Source organism: Microtus ochrogaster, chromosome 7, assembly GCF_000317375.1.
Source record: "Microtus ochrogaster isolate Prairie Vole_2 chromosome 7, MicOch1.0, whole genome shotgun sequence".
Classification (NCBI taxonomy): Eukaryota; Metazoa; Chordata; class Mammalia; order Rodentia; family Cricetidae; genus Microtus; species Microtus ochrogaster.
The window spans coordinates 22,377,887-22,396,493 of NC_022014.1; the positions used below are offsets into that span (position 1 = coordinate 22,377,887).

Consider the following 18,607-nt stretch of genomic DNA (forward strand, 5'->3'; position numbering starts at 1 on the left):
TCCTGTTCTGTTTTCTCCGCCTACCTAAGGGTTGGCCTATGAAATGGGCCTAGGCAGTTTCTTTATTAATAAGAAATCATTCCCACATCAGTTGGTTAGTTTGTCATCCCTCTAGCGGCTCCCTTCATTGGACCACCTGGTGGTTTGTTCTGTGAGGCTGCCCACGAAGGGCCGGCAGTTTACCAGCAATGGGTGGCCCCTTGACTTGTCCCCTTCAAGAGCTAAGCATCTAACTAGTAGCCTCTGAGTCTTTCTGCAAGTACAGGAGCCAAGGGGAATTGAGCCCATTACTTCAGCCTCAGGACACATGATATGATAGGATAAAAGGGTAGAACCTACTTTGAAAAGAAAAAAAGGATAACATAGATATGATAAAAAAAGGTGTAGATTATTGAAACACCACTGCAGACACATGGCTCACAGGTTCCTACTGTCAGATTCCCTGTATTTCTTGTGGGTCTCTTACTTAAGTAGGTATATGTAGCCCCTCCAGCCAACTGTCTTACTTAGAGCCTGCAAGGGAACCAGGGCTTCAGATGGTCCTTTTGTCCGTGGAGATGGGTCAAAGCTAAGTCAGGAAATTGGATCTAGCTACTATTTTTCCCCAATTTCTGTTACTGATATCTGGGGCAATAAGACTTGAAAATACATGGTCATGGAAGTGATAGCAAAAAGAGTATTATCTCCGATTCTCAACAGGATCTCAGAGTGGTCTCATGAAGAGGCTGCATTCTATGAAAAAGCGACATTACCCCTTTCCCAGTTACATTTAGTGAGTCCCAGATCTGCCTCCTGATTCCCTAGAATTTCGAAACCTTGTTTGTTTATATGTTAAGAGTTGATTGAATGTGGATACATACTTGGACACTGTTTTTATGGTTATGATTTTTTTCTTCTTAGCAGTTTTTCCTGATTAAAATTGTTTTAATAGTTGGACCTTTTTAAAGCCATTAGAAGCAGCTTTGTAATGTATGAATTGTCTCATAGCATCTCATTTCATTAGTTACTTCGAAGAAAACACAAGATGACTCATAACAAAGACTTTGTTGGGTAACAGCGGGTTAAGTGAGAAAAAGACAGTGGGAAGTTTGCCAGGCAGTGATTTGTACCCATTTCCTGCCTGGTCATTCCAGGATTGTTTGCTCACTGTGCTTTTAGAGATGTGATGGATTGAGCAAGGTAATTAATTCTCCATCGCCAACCCAGTTGTTTCTTTTTCTCCCCTCTTGAAGCATTGCTATGGCTACAAAAGAAAATATGACTTCTCAGAGAGGAATGCTCAAGTCCATTCACAGCAAAATGAACACTTTGGCCAGTATCCTTTTTGAAATCTGTTGGTGGGGTGAAAGTCCCTCTCCCCTCCCCCATTATATAGGGATAGAGGAGCAGGTCACCAGCATTGGTAGCTGTAGAGCTCCTTAGCAACCACATCATGTGAGGGCTTCCTGCTTTGTGGGAAACTTAGGTTTAGCACCATTTCTAGGGGACAGCATTCTGGAGGGTTAATACTAAAGATTTAGATTTGTAAAATTATTCACGGTATTTTTCTATCCTTAAAAGCTCTGGATCCAAGTTAGTACTCCCTGCTTGTGTTCTTAACCACCCAACACTGTGTCTGTGTTTTCTGATTTGCCACAGTGGAGGACAAGTCAGTCGCAGGAAGGGAGGGGACACTGTGCAGGTGTGTGTAACTGCAGTAGAATATGGTGATGACTGCACAAGCCCAGGTTCAGAGTAGTCTCTGCTTGTTAGTTTTTTGTTTTTGTTTTGTTTTGTTTTGGATTTTCGAGACAGGGTTTCTCTGTAGTTTTTGGTGTCTGTCCTGGAACTAGCTCTTGTAGACCAGGCTGGCCTCAAATTTACAGAGATCCGCCTGCCTCTGCCTCCCGAGTGCTGGGATTAAAGGCATGCGCCACCACCACCCGGCATCAGTTTTTAAATGTTTAGCTTCCCAACTCAAAATAGGATTGCTTCAAAGAAGTGGGGGGGGTGTCCCAAGTGGATGTAAGAAGGACCTAAGATTTTTCAAAAGTTGGGTATCATCTGGCCAACAGTAATTAAGGACACTTTTATCCTGATAATCTATTTTCCCCACCTCATTTCCCAAAAAAGGATATACCTGGCATTGCTTGACATTTTCCAATCCTTTATCAATTTTCTGATAGTCTAGTATAAAAACCACAATCCCAAACCACTCAGGTTCATATAGTGCTGCACAGTTTATACAGTGCTGTTCTGTGACATCGTATTTTGTAAGTCCCATAAAAGGAAAAAACAGGAACTTATTGACTTTGCAGAACTATTTTAAAATCCATGCTTTTTCTTTCTTTATGTGTATATATGCATGCATTCATTGCATATTTCTGTGGTACACATGTGTCCCCATCTTTTACCTAGACTGAGACAGGGTTTCTTGTATGAAGCTATATCCCTCCAGCTAGCTGACTCTTAAGCTTCTAGGGATTCTCTTGTCTCTACCTCCCATCTTCCCACATTTTATGTGAGTCCTGGGGATTCACACTCAGTTCCTCGTGCTTGTACAGCGAGCGCTTTTGTTCCCTGAGTCATCTCCTCAGCTCCCAGTGCATTTTTCATGCATTTCCATCAAATCAGATCACACCATAATGTCCCTTCCCTCAGGTGATATTTCTCTGTGTCACCTAGTGTGAGCTTGCATCTCCAGGACTCACATAAAAGGTGAAGACATAGTGAGTCATTCCGGGGTGATGCAACACACTCATTTACTCACCCCATATATGGGACCACTCTAGACCAAAGTACAGATACCACCAAAGTGCAACTTGGTGAGCCAGTGACTTCTGTTGTTGTCACTTACAGGAATATGGATGCATGGTTACTTACGGTGGAAGTGACTCACAGACAGCTGCATTACCAGGGCCCACCCCAGCAGGGGTGACAGCTCACAAAAGCTGGGAAACTTAGAGCACACTGCACAGCCTGCAGGCAGCTCACAGGTTAGAGAGTGTCCTTTCCAAGTGGCTTTGGTCTAAACCTCGTATAGGTAGCTAATCTGTTTTAAGAGTCGTTTCATGTTAGCTCTGCTTACTCTGGCAGGGAGGGGTCTAGTGAATCTGGTCAGTTTCAGGGACTTCCTAAAGCTATTTTGAGTTGTCTACCTTCTGGTTTAAGGAGCTTCCCTATATGATGGAATGTTTTAATCTCACAGGAAACTGTTACACAACATCCAAGCTAGTAAGAACTCCTAGACTCTGATACTCCAACCTCAGCCCCAGAAGAACCCGAAACACTATATTTATTATAAGTTAGCAGCAAGAGCAGAGACAGCTTAGTAAATGTAAAAGGGTTTGTATTTTGTATGACCACTGAAAATAAGCCCCAAGTCCATAACAGGCAATATGCTTGGCTTGGATACTGTTCCTTTAGGACTTGGGGCTTAGAGGACACATACTTTCAGAGAGAAGGCACAAAACAGAGGTAACAAATTTGGATGGAAAACTCAGTTTCAACTAGTATGTAAAGTAGCCCAACTATCCAGCTGCCACTTCAATTTTTTAAGTTTTGAGAGAGGGTTCTACTGTGTAGCCCTGGCTGGCCTTAAACTTAAGAGATCTGTCTGCCTCTTCTTCCCAAATACTGGGCTTAAAAAGAAATTGTGCTATCACACCCCTGGTTTCTATTTTATTTTCAGTGTGTGCTCTCTCCTATCACAGATCTCTTCTTTCTCTGTGTTAGCCTGCCTCTCCCCTTATGACAGATGACTACATCACAGCTCGAAGACCATAGGAAAAGAACAAACTTGCCAACAGCTGTCAGCGTATCCCCTAGCCTAAACCAGTGCCCATTCAGAGCTAAGCTACTGCCAAGGGAAGGACTGTTTACTACCTGAGTATAGATGCTTCTCCCTGCAGAGCTTGAGAGGAGCAGGCAGTGGTGCCTTTAATCCCACCACCTGAGAGACAGGTGGATATCTGAGTTCAAAGCCAGCCTGGTCTACAAAGCAACTTCCAGGACAGCCATAGGACTGTTGCACCAAGAAACCCCCGTCTCAAAATAAAAAAAAAAAGAAAGAAAGAAAGAAACAAACAAACAAACAAACAAATAAGAGAGGAATAGTTCCCAGAGATAAACTAAAAAAGAGTGTTCTTGACCACAGTCAAGGTTTTCTGATGCCACAGTTTTATGTTATTTTTTTTTTTTATCTGTGTGTGTGTGCACTCATGCAGAGGCCAGACAGTTTAACTGAAGTTACAGGTGTTTGTGGGTTGTGGAAACAGAACCTAAGTCTTCTGACAGAGCAGCAAGTGCTCCTGACCTCTAACCATCTCTCCAGCCCCTGATGATTTCTTTATCCCTGCATTGAACATAAAACAATGAAGACATTTCTCTGGGAAGTTTTCACTTTGTAAAAGGTTTTGTCACTTTGATACATATATCCTGTTTCTGACTTTTAAAACTGTTTCTCTGTCGGTTGTCCCTTTGGTCCTACTCAGAAATACACTGATGCCAGGAGTATGTGCTCAAGACAGTGAAGAAATTCTAGTTATGCTCGTACAATGTGTAGAGTCTGCACATACACAAGTAATGTGTCCCTGTGAGAGTCCTAGAGGGACCAACACTGCACTTTTCATGAAGAGCGTGGTCATTGATCTTTCTGAACTTGATGTATTGTCTCTACCAACGTGGAATAGTGCAGCTGCCCTGGTGTACACAAGCAGGGAGTGTATTAATGACTTGAAGTACTAAAATACGGTTGGGATGGTTATCAAAGCCCAAAAAATTCAAATTTCTCTCTCTCTCTCTCTCTCTCTCTCTCTCTCTCTCTCTCTCTCCCTCTCTCTCTCTCTCTTTTTTTCTGTCTCTCTTTCTCTCTCTGTCTCTCTCTCTCCAGTTCCCAAATAGAGCAGCAAGAGCATTTAGCCCATTTTTTCTGTACAGCGTGCTAATCACTGCAAAGCAAACCTAAAATTTTAAATAATTCTTAGTGCCCAACTACCTGAGTCCAAGAAGGATTTTTTCCTGGGGCAGAGAGAGGTCGGGTTTTCTTCAGAACTCCTGTCTCTGAGGGGAGGGCAAAGGACAGAAAGGGGAACTGCAGAGCCAGCCCAGAAGCCCTGGTGGACTCTGGCAGCTGTCCATAGTCTCTCCACTGATTTTTTTCCGTTGTTCTTGCATGTGCACTTTGCAGACTAGGTGGATTGAGTTTGCTCCCATCTGGGAATGTGGGTTCCTTTCTCTTCCCCATGCTTTCTCATCATTTGCTGGTTGGACTCCACTGATGGCTGTTTGTGAGTCCTGTGCCTTTTAGATACCCCTCTCAAGTATGACCTTAACTAAGTTTCAAAGACCGTTTTCCTGCTGTGAACAGCCTGATACAAAGGATCAACCTTAGGAAGCGACGTGACTCACTCATCCTTGGAGGGGTCATCGGCATCTGTACCATTCTGTTGCTGCTGTATGCATTCCACTGAAAGGATGGCCCCGGACTCTGCCACCGCCTTCCTGCCCTGATCGGGAGTGGGGGATGAGGAAGGAGAAAGACTGCCCTGGCCATGAACCTGCCAGCCCGACGAACTCTAAAACTGCATCCATGACTCAGACCTGGTCAGACTGAGCTGAAGCCAGTTTTTCTGTGCTATCTTTTCTAATGCACATTACTGTTTTTAATTTTAAAAACAACAACAAAAGGCTTTCAGTTGCTTGTGTTTCCCTGGAGGTAAGCAGGCAGAAGCCGAGAACCTGGGCTTCAGTAACTGGAGAGGCCTGATGGCCAGTGGGCTTCATCGCTGGCCTCCTCACAGTGCCAGGCTCTCCACATCCAAAGATGGCTTTGCCTTCAGCCGTGAGACTGGATGTGAATAAGAATAATTCTTGTCCTTTTATTTAACACTTGTGATGGGAAATCAGCTGTCCTCTGCTGACACTCTGTGATCTGGATTCTACTCTGTGACCCTCACTCTTGGCAGTCAAGAACAATTCCATTTTGCACCAATTCTGTAGGATGCCGATGCTCAGCTTCATCACTGAGTTGTCTGAAACGGAGAGCACGGTAGAAAGGGTATGTCTCAGCCAGAGCTGGAAACACATCAAGAGTGCAGGCCTGGCACTGAGGAGCTGGTTATTGCTTGTTAGTTCTTCCATTGGGTTAATATTTGCTTCTATACGATAAAATCACATTTCTGCTCTGACAGACAACATCCAGTGTCTGTCATTACCCCTAGTGGCCCCTTGTCATGTGAAGATCAATACTAGGAACCAGGGGAGGGAACCTGTGGCTCTCAGTGAGACAGCTGTCCATGTCATTCCATCTGACCACGTTCTACAGCCTGGAGCAAACCTGATTCCCAGGCACGCCTCCCTGTAAGGATCTATTCACTCCTCATCCCTTAGGCTCCCCTGCATCCCCGGGCCGTGGTCTCGTTAATGAAGGTGCCTGTTATGCCTGTCCGCACCTGTTTATTGCTGTGGACAGTGACCGAGATGTAAATGCTTTTTAAGCTTAGCCATTCTCAGCATCTGAAATTGGTAACTTGTCTTACTAAACTAGCAGATATTTTAAAGGCCTCCAACATCTGTGTCCACCGAGAGAGAAGGCTGCGAGCCCCCACTGGAGTATCCTCTGGCACCACAGGCAATGAGAAGGAAGATATCAGGGTGTAGCCTTCACCACCTCATGGTGTGGGAGTGGTGCCTCTGGGCAGACTTGATTACTTAGTGCTCATGGGTTTTTGACATCTGATTTGGGACTGACTGAGGAGAGGTTTGTCATTCTGGTGTCGAAGTGTTAGTACATTCTGGGTATGAAAGGCATTTGATATATTTTTCTTAATTATGGGGTTTATTTTTCTAAATATGGGTTAATCAGCTTGTTGACTAAGCATGCCCTTAAAAGGAAATTAAATTTTTCACTGTGGGCCTTAAAGAATCAGGGAAGTTTGTTTGCTAAATTCTCTTTGGGAGAACAGAACTTCTCTTCTCTGACACTTTATTATCTTTGATTTTTTTCAAAGGGCCCCAGTTGATGGTTGTGCCTCAGCTAGACTTTATGGGACTTTGGTTGTTATATAGTGGGCATACATAAAACTTGAAGTATCCTAAATAAAGTTATTTATTTAAATATACTGCCAGTCTTTTCTACTGGTTTGATTACTTGGTTCATCCACTAAAACTGCTGAAGGAGAGTAAGCTAGCCACAGCACAGCGCGCAGGATGCTGTGCGCAGGTGAGAGGGTGAATTATGTGTCTGTGTTTTCCGAAAGTAAATCAGTTCTTCCGAGGACACTGCCGGGAACACTCGCTGTGGATGCTGGAGCCTGTGGTCGCTGAGGTCCAGAGTCTGACTGACCTCCAGGTGTGGTGTCCCTGAGGGGGAGGCTGCTCCTTCCCCTTCCGGTCCCGCTCTTTACAGGGCTCTGTGGTTGCCGAATGGAACTTCAGTTTTATGACGTTGAAATTTTTTAAGTCGTCTTTGTTTCCCCCTGTGGGCTGTCCTTACATACCCAGTTTTCAGGCTCAGGAGCCGGCAGTTAAGTTCTGGTCAGAAGGTTTTTGTTTTGTAATCCCAATGAAATGTTACTTCTTAGGAAAGATTTGTTCTTTTTTTTTTTTTTTTACATAATATTTTTTTAAAAAATATTTTTAGTAACCATTCAAAACTTCCCACTTCACTAAAAGATATGAAAAATGGAAACAAACAGCAGAAAATTTCAAGTGTGTGTTTGTCTGGACAGTAGCTCACTGTTTAGCCCTCCCTGGCCTTTAACTTCTGCCTCGGCCTCCTGAGACCCTTGGACTATTGCTATCTGATGCATACCACCACACCTGGTCCAACAGTACTTTTTTGTCTTGCTGTGTCCAGTGACTTAGTAAAGCTGCTCGGTCAGTTGTTACTGAGATCCACAGTGAGGTGGCTGTCCTGCAGTCTCTGGACTTGAGTGATGCCCAAGGAGTCTCTGCCACCTGTATTAGTCACCTTTGATTTTCCCTTTCCCTTGCTACCAAATCTACTTTTATTGAGAATGTCTTTTTCTTTTCTTCTGGTACTCAGATCAAATGTGGGAATCTTAGAAGTTAAGAATGGAGACAGGTAAGGAAAGAGCTACCACGAGGATGCTTTTGTACCTAGAATCAGATACTTAACCTGGGCACTTCCATGTTGGGTGTGGACTGTGAGTGGAAATGCTCCCTGGTCCCCTGATGCAGTGACCTAGGACCAAGGAGTTGAGGGACCTTGACCTTCACCCCATTATTACCCTGTGTCATTGCTTATGTTTGGAACCCAAGGGAGTGGCGTTTAAGAATAGGTCTAACCATTCTATCTTCTGTCATTAACTAGGTAAAAGTTTTGAAAATTCACTGAGTTTTCGAACTTGTAATATTAAGTTTTGGGATAAACGGCTGTGCCCAAGCCATTTGTGGCAAAGGTGGCAGAGCAAACACACCTACTCACAAGACTGAGTGTTCTCTGTTCTCCATTTATAATAGGGTCTCCAAAAGGGTAGAGAACTTCCCACTGTGGTCCCAAACTTGGCTGTTCATTCCTATGTGTGCCTGCACACCCCTTCTTGGGGAATCAGGGACAAGAGCGGGATCTAAGCATGGTGTCAGGTGAGAAGTGGAGAAGCTGAGCCATGGCTTTAAGGGTCTTTGTCTGTCTCTCCTCTTTTTTCCTTTTGGTATCTGATCTAAAATCATAGCACCAGAATATTTGTGTCACACCCTAGTAGCTCTTAGAGATGGGAGCAGAATCAGTTCTGATCACACTTTATTCTCATGGGATACAGTCTTCATGGAAAATGCCAATACCAAGTTTTTTAATCTATTTTTTCCAGATGCACTTTCTAATGTTTTGCTTTTAAAACGGCTTCTTGGAACCAATATTATTGTATTTGTACTTAATTTTTGTTCTCATCTAAATGTGCATTTTCTGACTGTATAGAAGAAACTTTGTTATATAATTTAATAAATTAAATATCTAAATATCATGCCTGTGGTTATCTGTGCTGGCGAGACGACTGTGCGCCCCATCGGACTGTGTGGACCACTGCTGCAGAGGACTTCTCAGGATGTCCCAAGCCTTCGAATGAACAGTAGGGTGGTCGTTTGAGCTCAAGGATGAAGGAAAGGGGCTGGCAGATGGCTCAGCAGTCAAGAACACCGGCTGCTCTTCCAGAGGATCCAGGTTCAATTCCCAGAATGCTTGTGGTACAGACATACATGGTAAAGCACCCGTCCACATATATTTTTTTAATGACTATCTTTATCATAAAATGTCAGGGGTTATGACAAAAGTCTAAAAATGTGTATTTGTCGGAAATGTATGTCCTCACCTTCTTAAATGACTATTTGACCTTGATTCTCCAGAAAATGGAAGCACATTTCCTGCCCATGAACCAGATGGTCTTAGTTTTCTGTCTCTTTTTAAGATGATACTGTCAGGGGCTGGAGAGATGGCTCAGAGGTTAAGAGCATTGCCTGCTCTTCCAAAGGTCCTGAGTTCAATTCCCAGCAACCACATGGTGGCTCAAAACAATCTGTAATGGGGTCTGGTGCCCTCTTCCGGCCTGCAGACATACACACAGTCAGAATATTGTATACATAATAAATAAATATTTAAAAGAAAAAGATGATACTGTCAGGGCTGCCTATAGCTCAACAGGAGAGCACTCACTGAGCATGCAGGAAGCCCTGGCCTTTAGTCTCAGTACCACAAAAATCAACAAACAGTATAATGTGTGCAGTCCATGTAAAGTTCAGCCTTGTAAAGTATACTCACGGGTTTTCATGTGCCCGTTAGATAACCGCAAGACGAACCAGAGCATTGCCTCACTGCAGAGAGAAGCCCTGCCCTACACAGCAGCTTTTGTTTGCTTGTTTTGGTTTCGCTTTTTGAGACAGGGTTTCTCTGTAGCTTTGGAACCAGTCCTGGAACTTGCTCTGTAGGCCAGGCTGGCCTTGAACTCACTCTGATGGGACTAAAGATGTGCGCCACCACCGCCTGTCCACTCTGCCCCTTTTATCTGAGCACATTGTTCTCCCTTTCTCAGCACTGCAGCCGTCCCCTCCTGACCAACATGGCTTCTGAAGTGCCACCTCTGCTCTTCCTTGGGCATCCTAACCTTACAACCCACTGTGTGCTGTGTGTGCTGCGTGTGGTTGTGTGTGGGTGTGCGCACGCATGCACGTGTCTTGCGCACAACCAGTACCTTCATGTAGGTAGCCTTTCCATCTCATAGATAGGAAACAGCTGGAGCTTTGCTCAGTCACCAAGTGAGAGGTGAAAGGATCTGAGTGTTGAGGGCTTGTTTTTCCTGGGCTGGGGGTGGAAGCCAGGGTTCTGTGCATTCTAGGGAGTGTTCTACCACCAAGCTATGTCCCTAGTCTTGAGGGCTCTTTGATGTCAAATCTTAACACTAGTTTTACAAAATTTTTTTAACTCTAGTTGTCTGGTGAAGAAATAAGGGAAATAAAAATCATTGCTTTTGCTTAAAAGTAATCATTTAGAGTTTTATAACATTATTTCAAAGGCATGCCATTGTCTAAGTGCTTGCTGAGGGGCCCCGTCTGTAAGTTACATTTGCGCATGAGTACTGGCGGGCTGCAGTGGAGTCAAAGAAAGTGCTTAGGTCACTGGTTTAGATGGCAGCTTTTCCGCCCGCTGGCACCCTCTCTAGCCCTCGGTTCTTCCTGGCCAGCACCAAGGCCTTGGATGAGAAGGCAGGGATACCGTTCTGAAAGTGAGCCCTCTGTAGGCTGCTGTTGCTACTTGCCCAGCCCTTTCCTCACAAAAGGCCGTGGCTCGGCCCAGGGCGCCCTGGTCTCAAAGCAAGAGAGAGCTAGAAGTAGCAAGTCTGTTGCTGGAAGCTCACTAAAGATGTCTGCCATCAGGACATTTTCCTTAGCGTGAAAGCTGGGAGAAAAACAAGTCTGAGAACGGATTGAGTGGCTGAGAGGTGGCCAACAGGATTCTTCACCTTGGCTACAGTTCCCCAGCTCAGCAATGCCGCTCCGTGGGCAAAGTTCTTTTCTATGCTAACTCTCAGTCGAATCTAAGAGGACCAGGTGTTGAAGTTTTAACTTCCTTCTTAGAAGAATTCCCACGATGGCCGGAAGACACCCACCCAACGTGGTCCTTCGATAACTGTCGCCCTGACATCTCTGGTTTTCTGTTTGCCTCCTTTTAGAGATGTGGCTTTTAGCAAATGGTCACATATCTTAACCCATTTATTCTGTATATTTTCAAACACCCAACCTTTTGCAGAAATGCCTTACGTCTTGAGGAGCACACTACTATGGTTGGTATTTAAGCCAGTGCCAGTAGGGTAAGGTTTAAACAATTCCCTAAAAATTAGACCCTCGAGGTGAAGGTGGCATCCTAGAATATGTCCACCATCCTCTTCGTTCCCCTCCCCATCATGTCTCACAAACAAGCTAGTCCTCACTGCCTGACTGGCAGCTTCTGTGGGCATGCCCTGCCTCCATCTAACCTCTTTGGCACCCTGCATATAGCAGCCTACCTTAGCTTCCTAAACCACCCATGACCTGTCACGACTATTGAAGAGCATTCCTAGCCCCTAACATGTGAAGGAATGATAAAATTCCTTCCCTGGATGAGATAAAACTGTCTACTCCTCCTGTGAACTCAACAACAAACTGAGGAACAATTCTTCCAGAATTGACCCTGGGGAGGCAATGGGTTGATGAGACTTGCTTACAAAGCAGTGGGCCGGGGGTTCTGGGCAGGAGCACACGTGACCAAGCAGCCACACTGGAGAACGAGACCCAGCATGACCTCCTGTGTGGTTCCATAGATGGAGCCCTTTCCCCTAGTTTTTCCCAGCCTGTGTACTCTAGCCCAACCCTTGGGCATGTGTCATTAGGGTAATCAGGACAGAGTGTACATAACTGGTTAGGGGGGACTAGATACTTGGATGACAGTCCCGTGACCCCCTCCTGTGAGGGAACACAGCAGTCAGCAGGCCCAGCTGTAATAATCTTTTGTGATTAGGCCAGAAGAACTGAAGATGGTAGCAGTTTGGCTCAGAAGATGGCCCTAGACTAGTGGTTCTCAACCTGTGGGTTGCAACCCCTTTGGGGTCAAATAACCCTTTCACAGGGGTCACCTGAGACCATCAGAAAACACAGATATTGACATTACTATCCCAACATTACGAAGTAGCAGTAAAAATAATGTTATGGTTGGGGTCACCACAACATGAGGAACTGTATGAAAGGGTCACAGCAATAGGAAGGGTGAGACCCACTGCCCTAGACAAACTCATCTTGTTCTTACATTATTTCCACAATCTCCCCAAGAAACCCCAAGCCTCAAAGGAGGTTAGATAAAAAGCCTGGGCCTATCTGCGATCCTTGTCTCTGACATATTTTGGAGAAGGAAATCCAATGTGAGGAGAAGGATGAAAACAGGTGGACATAGACTGTGCCCTCAGGCCCCGCGACCTGGGCATCATAAATGGCTTTTCTCATAGCTGGTTCCCTCAGTAGTACCACCTGTCCCTTCTGTTCACTTCCTGCCCTGATATCCGTGGTGACCTCCTCTGCTAGTGACCAAGCTCCATGAGCGGGCCCATCGGTTGCCCTTGTATTAACCGCAGGTTCCATTGCTTGTGTCAAGGACAGGTGTGTGGTTACATTGCTTGCTTCTCTGTGTCCCCTGCACCCAAAGTGGTCTAGTCCTCCTCTTCCCCCACAGCCTCATAAACCAGCCTGTGAGAGTCAGTCTCTGCTTCTGAAGCTCCTTCCTGACTCCCACAGCTCCAGCTCCGGTCCTTCCCTGAAGACGCCAGGCTGTCTTTAAGACCCAGGCTACGCGCTTGGTCGGATTCTCCTTTTCTCTGTACCAGAGGCTGCACCTGAGGCTATCTCCTATCACCTCTGTCACACCCTCTTCCCAGGGGCTCCAGGGAGGGCTCATTAATACAGATAATCTGTGTTCTTTTTACCCCTTGCCCCCCCAGTCTCGAGAAGCCCTATGCCAAAGTCACATCATCCTCTTTTACCCGGTTTCCTGCCAGTTCAGAGGCTAATGTGGAGAATGTTTATATTTCGATTCCTTCTAAACACACCATCTCCCTGTGGACAGCCACCTCTGCCTGTCCTCTTGTCCACAGCAGCAACCGGGCTGCCTCTGCAGCTCTTGCTGGTACCTCCGCCCTCAGTGTGCCACTCCTGGTCCTGAATGCTGTAGACGTCTAGCCGTTCTCAAAGTATCTCCATGCATATTGGTTTTTCTTTTTTTTTTCTTTTTTAAATTTATTTATTTATTAAGGATTTCTGCCTCCTCCCCGCCACCGCCTCCCATTTCCCCCCCATCAAGTCCCCCTCCCTCATCAGCTCGAAGAGCAATCAGGGTTCCCTGACCTGTGGGAAGTCCAAGGACCGCCCACCTCCATCCAGGTTTAGTAAGGTGAGCATCCAAACTGCCTAGGCTCCCCCAAAGCCAGTACATGCAGTAGGATCAAAAACCCACTGCCATTGTTCTTGAGTTCTCAGTAGTCCTTCGAGACAGGGTTTCTCTGTGTTGCTTTGGAGCCTGTCCTGGAACTAGCTCTTGTAGATCAGGCTGGTCTCGAACTCAGAGAGATCCACCTGCCGAGTGCAGGGATTAAAGGTGTGCGCCACCACTGCCTGCTTGACCGTTAGAATATTTTATCATTTTCACAGATTGTTTTATGTGTAGAATACTAAGAAAGATATTCAAGAAACTGGTTTCAAAGTGGCCTAGCGGGAAAGAGTGATCGTCTGGATATCACAGACAGACACGGAGGACTTGATTCTATACACAACACAGATACTATTTTTTAATAATATTAATTAGATATATTTTAACTTTAATTTTTTTGTATGTTATATGTATGAGTGTCTTGCCTGCATGTGTGTCTGTGTGCCATGTTTGTCCAATGCCTGAAAATACCAGAAGAGGACACCATAACCCTGGAACTGGAGTCATAGGGGCTGTGGGGCGCCCTCTGGGTGCTGGGAACCAAATCCAGGTCCAGCACAGGCAGGATTACTGAGCTCTCTCTCCCTCCCTCCCTCTCTCCTTACCTCCCTCCCTCCTTACCCCTCTCTCTCTCTCTCTGTCTCTCTCTCTCTCTCTCTCTCTCTCTCTCTCTCTCTCTCTCTGTCTCTTCAGTCTTCTAAATTATATTTTTATAATAAGAAACCGGCTGCTTTGAGAACATCAGTATTGAAGGCATGTCTCTTAATGGATCTATAGAGGTTGCCTGCTTAGCCAAGAGCGCTTCAGAAACTCCTCGCTGGTAGGAAATTGGAGCGCTGAGCCGTTAATGGAACCATGAGCTTCTTGCATCCGATCGTTTTCAATCATTTATGGTGCTGCACAGTTGGCAGATGCCTGGGCTAGGGCCCCTCTAAGACGTGGTATTTATACTGAAGGGAAGGCTGTTCCAGCCTTGCGATGTCGTGGCGTGTCCCTGCTGAAGATGACCTCTGAAATCTCAGAGACCCAGTTTGCTTTGACTTTAATAATAAAATAAAAAGGTTGGGTTGTTTTTCTTCTGCTTCCTTGCAGAGGTGACAGACCTGGGAAGGTGTGGAAGACCCTGAGTTGGCAAGTACTTTGTCCAAGACCATGGTCTTTCTTTCTTGGTTGTTTTTTTTTCCCCCCGAGGCAGGATTTCTCTGTGTAGCCTTGACTGTCCTGGAACTCACTCTGTAGACCAGGCTGGCCTCAAACTCATAGAGATCTGCCTGCCTCTGCCTCTGAGTGCTGGGATTAAAGGAATTAGCCACCTAGCCACCACCGCCTGGCTAAGTTCATGGTCTTTTAAGAAAACAAAGGAGAATTAATAGGGAATGTTTGCTCATCTAAGAACTCTTTGGGACTCTTTTCTGGCCCTGCTCTTTGATCCAACCCATTAATTAATTAGTTCATAAAAATTTCACATAAATTAAATTCATCTCCTAGACGGAGTCTTTTTTTTCCTTCTTCTTGGAGACAGGCCCTTGTGGAGCCCAAGCCGAAGCCTTGACTGTTCCTACTGCCCCCCACTTTCTGAGTGCCCAGGGTTACAGGCGTGCCCCACCATGCCCAGGTCACACAGTCCTGAAGGTGGTAGACACTCTGTCCACTGAGCTACATCCCCATTCCCCAAATTCATATTTAATCTAAGGAAGTATTTGTGTCAAAGTTCTTTGTTCCGAGGCAGTACTGTACAGCCGTGAGGATGATTATAGCATGAAATTTAACCTCAGCCAGAAACTCTCTATAATCTGTTGGAAATGGCAAGTTCTTATGGACCAGGGCACTGTACAGCTCCTGTTTCAAATTACATTTTTCCTCACAAAAATGAATGTTTATTCATGACAGAATACATAGACTGAATAGAAAAGGGGAGAATATATATTTCCCAACATTTTGTAAAGACTATAATCACCTTACACATTTTATTTTTTTCATTTTTTAATTTTGTTGTATGGGTATATTATCTGCAAGCATGTCTGTACACTGTGTGCGTGTACCCAGAAGAGAGCACTGGATCCCCTGGAACTAGGATGGATATGAGCTTCCATGCAGATGGGGGAATTGAACCTATTCGTCTGGGTGCATATCCAGTGTCCTTAACCACTGAGCCATCACTCTGGCCCTTTTGCAAAATTGGATCATATATCATTAAAAAAAAATCTCTCCTCTCTCCCCCTTTCTTTCCCTCCATCTCTCCCCCTCCCTTCTTCTCCCTCTCTACCCCTTCCTTCCCCTCCCCCTCCCTCTCTCTCTCTCTCTCCAGTGCTGAGTGTCAAATGCAGGGCTTACTCACACACCGGTGAGCTCTCTGCCACTGAGAATCCCCGGCCCCACACTGCCCTGTGGCCAGAGTCTTCACATAACTTGATGCCCACAGCTTTCTGAGCCATTAGTTCTTCATCTGCATGCTGTTCTGCAAAAGCTGCACTGAGTTTCCTTCTGCAGATGGCCGAGCCTGATTAATTTTTCAAATCCACCCCCTCCCACACACACACTTTCAAAACTGTGGTTGCCAAGCTTCAGCCCATTATAAATAAATGAGCCACACTGACTTTTTCCTTTTAAAAATCCTGAAAACATCATTCTGTTCACTCCTCCACTGCTAAGTGCACAGCCCTGTTCTTTCCTTCTATCTGTTTTATGAATCGGACTGAGGGGCACCTTCAGTTTAATGAATGCTTAGCTATTTTTTGAGCTTGAGGATATACGGACAAAGGCCAAGGAGGAGGATCCCAAAATGAAAAGATGAACACAGCCCCGTTTTAAAGTGGGCCAGAAAACCAGGTGTAATGATGTATACCTGTAATCCCAGCACCTGGGAAAGAGCTGCCTTGAGTTCAAGGCCAACCTGGGCTACATAGTGAATACAAATTGAACCTTCACTGCACAGCAAGACTGTCAATTAATTGGGCAAGGGATCAGTTACAGTAACTATTTAAAGGATAGGCTCCTTTTAAACCCAAAGCCTCCAGCTTTTAGAAAGTTGAAGTTAAAGGTCAGCCTGGGCTACATAGTGAGGCTTGTTGCAAAGATCAATAAGTAAAAATAAAAGACAAACAGGTAGTTAACAAAGTGTCTAGCGTACATGAAGCTCTGAGTTCAAGCCTCAATACCACATATGCCTGTAACCTTAACACTCGGGAAATGGAGGCAGGAGGGTCAGGAGTTTAGGGACATTATTTCTTGGTTGGTTGGTTGTTTCTTGGTAAATTAGTTGATTGTTGGTTGGGTTTTTTGTTTTATGTGTGTATGTGTGACAGGATATTACTATGCAGCCAAGGCAGGCCTCAAATTTGTAGCAATCCTCCTGCCTCTGCCTCCAAGTTCTGAGTTTAAGGTGTGTGCCACCATGCCGAGCTTAGGCTGCCTTTTACTCTCAAATCCTATAAGCCATGCTGCTCTGAACATTCTAGAGAAGCGTTTTGTGAATATTCAGTCTCAGGATATACTATTAAACAGGTCTTTTTAAGTGGTCATCCCAGTGTCCATTTCGACCACCCGTGGGTGAACACTCCGGCTCCGACATCTCCATTTCTCCATTGGTTCTTCCAGGAGCCGTCCTGTTTTGTTTTCCATCTTCAGGGGTGTTATTTTTCTGCCGTTGATTTCTATCTCTGATGTGAAGAGACCAGACTCACTTTCCTGTGGAGAGCCTTCCTGTCCTCACTGCGCAGGGCCACCCGCTGTGCCAGGAATCCAGGAACTGTGTATCTGTCTCCTTCTAGATGTTCCCATACTTCCCACTGGTTTATTTTTCTACTCCTGCATTAGCACCACACTATCAGAATTACTAAAATTGTATGGTGTATCTTGACATGTAGGGGTATAAATCTTACAGATACGTTCATCTTCCTCAGGGCTGTCTAGGCTGCTTCTTGGTCCTTTGCAATTTTATTTACATTTCAGATCATTTTAGGTCCCTAGAAAACCCTGCTAGATTCTGGTTTGGATCTGCCTGAATATATGAATCAATTAGATCACCAGCTCCGTGATCCGGCCACTTACTATCCACACACGTGGTGTTTCTCATTGCCTTAGATCTTGTTAGTACTTCATTGCCTTTCATTGGCAGAACTTGTTGTCTGACAGTGTCCACGCACAACCCTTAATATCCTGCCTGTCAATGGGGACAACAGACATAAGCTTACAACTTGCACTCATTAGGATGGCTGCTTTCAAAAGACATAAATGAGAGGTGCTGGTAATGATGTGGACATTACCCTTGTGTAATGGTCTCTCCTGTCCCTTTAAGAGGCAAGCCATGTCCTGCACCCCCCCACTGCCAAGGTAGATGGATCCTCCTTCTGCTTCCAGTCTGAATCCTTCCTTTCCAGCTGGCTCCCAAAGAGGTAGCTGCTGCCATGACTCCCCACTTCTCCTTCTCTCTCTCTCTCTCTCTCTCTCTCTCTCTCTCTCTCTCTCTCTCTCTCTGCCTCTCTCTGCTCTTTCACCTTCTCCCCTTTTCCCTTCTATAACCCACTAAATAAATATCCAACCTCATTCTGCATGGCATGCCTATCCATCTTGCTCTCTCACCTGCCATATGGCACCCTACCTGGGACTTGCTGCCCCTCATGGCCTGTGGGCCACTCGAGGGCTCCCTGACTGGGACTTGTTACCTTTGTGGCCCACTGTGGTCTCATGCCCACTGCCCACTGCTGCCACTCAGGGACCTGCAGCATTTTATTTATTTAAACCATATACCTTGGACACTGGGGCCAGGTTTGATTGCACACATCTTTGATTCCAGAACTCAGGAGGCAGAGACAGGCAGATCTATGTGAGTTCAAGGCCTTCCGGGTCTACATAGTGAGATCCAGTACAGCCAGGGCCACAGAATGAAACACCACCCTGTGTCAAAATAGATAAAATAAAACAGAATGCATTTTTGGGGAAGGGATATATAGTTCAGTGGTACAATGCTTACCTAGCATGGACAAGGTCCTGGATTCAATCCCAATACAAAAAATGATAAGAATAAATAAAATAGTGAAACAATTTGAGATGGCTCAGTAGAGAAAAGCACTTGCCACACAAGCTGAATGACCTGAGTTCAAACCCTGGGACCAGAACAGCCCTATTTGCTGGCAAGTACCTGTTATCTACAGGGGGTTGGGAGGT

The 18,607-nt window shown here is 45.3% G+C and overlaps 1 protein-coding gene across 2 annotated transcripts in view; it reads left to right on the forward strand.

Moving 5' to 3' along the window:
* The window catches only part of Gosr1 (golgi SNAP receptor complex member 1), a 34,802-nt gene extending 25,839 nt beyond the window's left edge, over positions 1–8,963 (forward strand). For both annotated transcript variants that reach the window (XM_005349512.3, XM_005349513.3), the window contains exons 8-9: positions 1,233–1,315; positions 5,326–8,963. In XM_005349512.3, the coding sequence (XP_005349569.1) occupies positions 1,233–1,315; positions 5,326–5,450 (208 nt within the window). In that variant the 3' untranslated portion in view covers positions 5,451–8,963. The remainder of the gene's footprint in view (positions 1–1,232; positions 1,316–5,325) is intronic.
* The last annotated feature ends 9,644 nt before the right edge of the window (positions 8,964–18,607 follow it).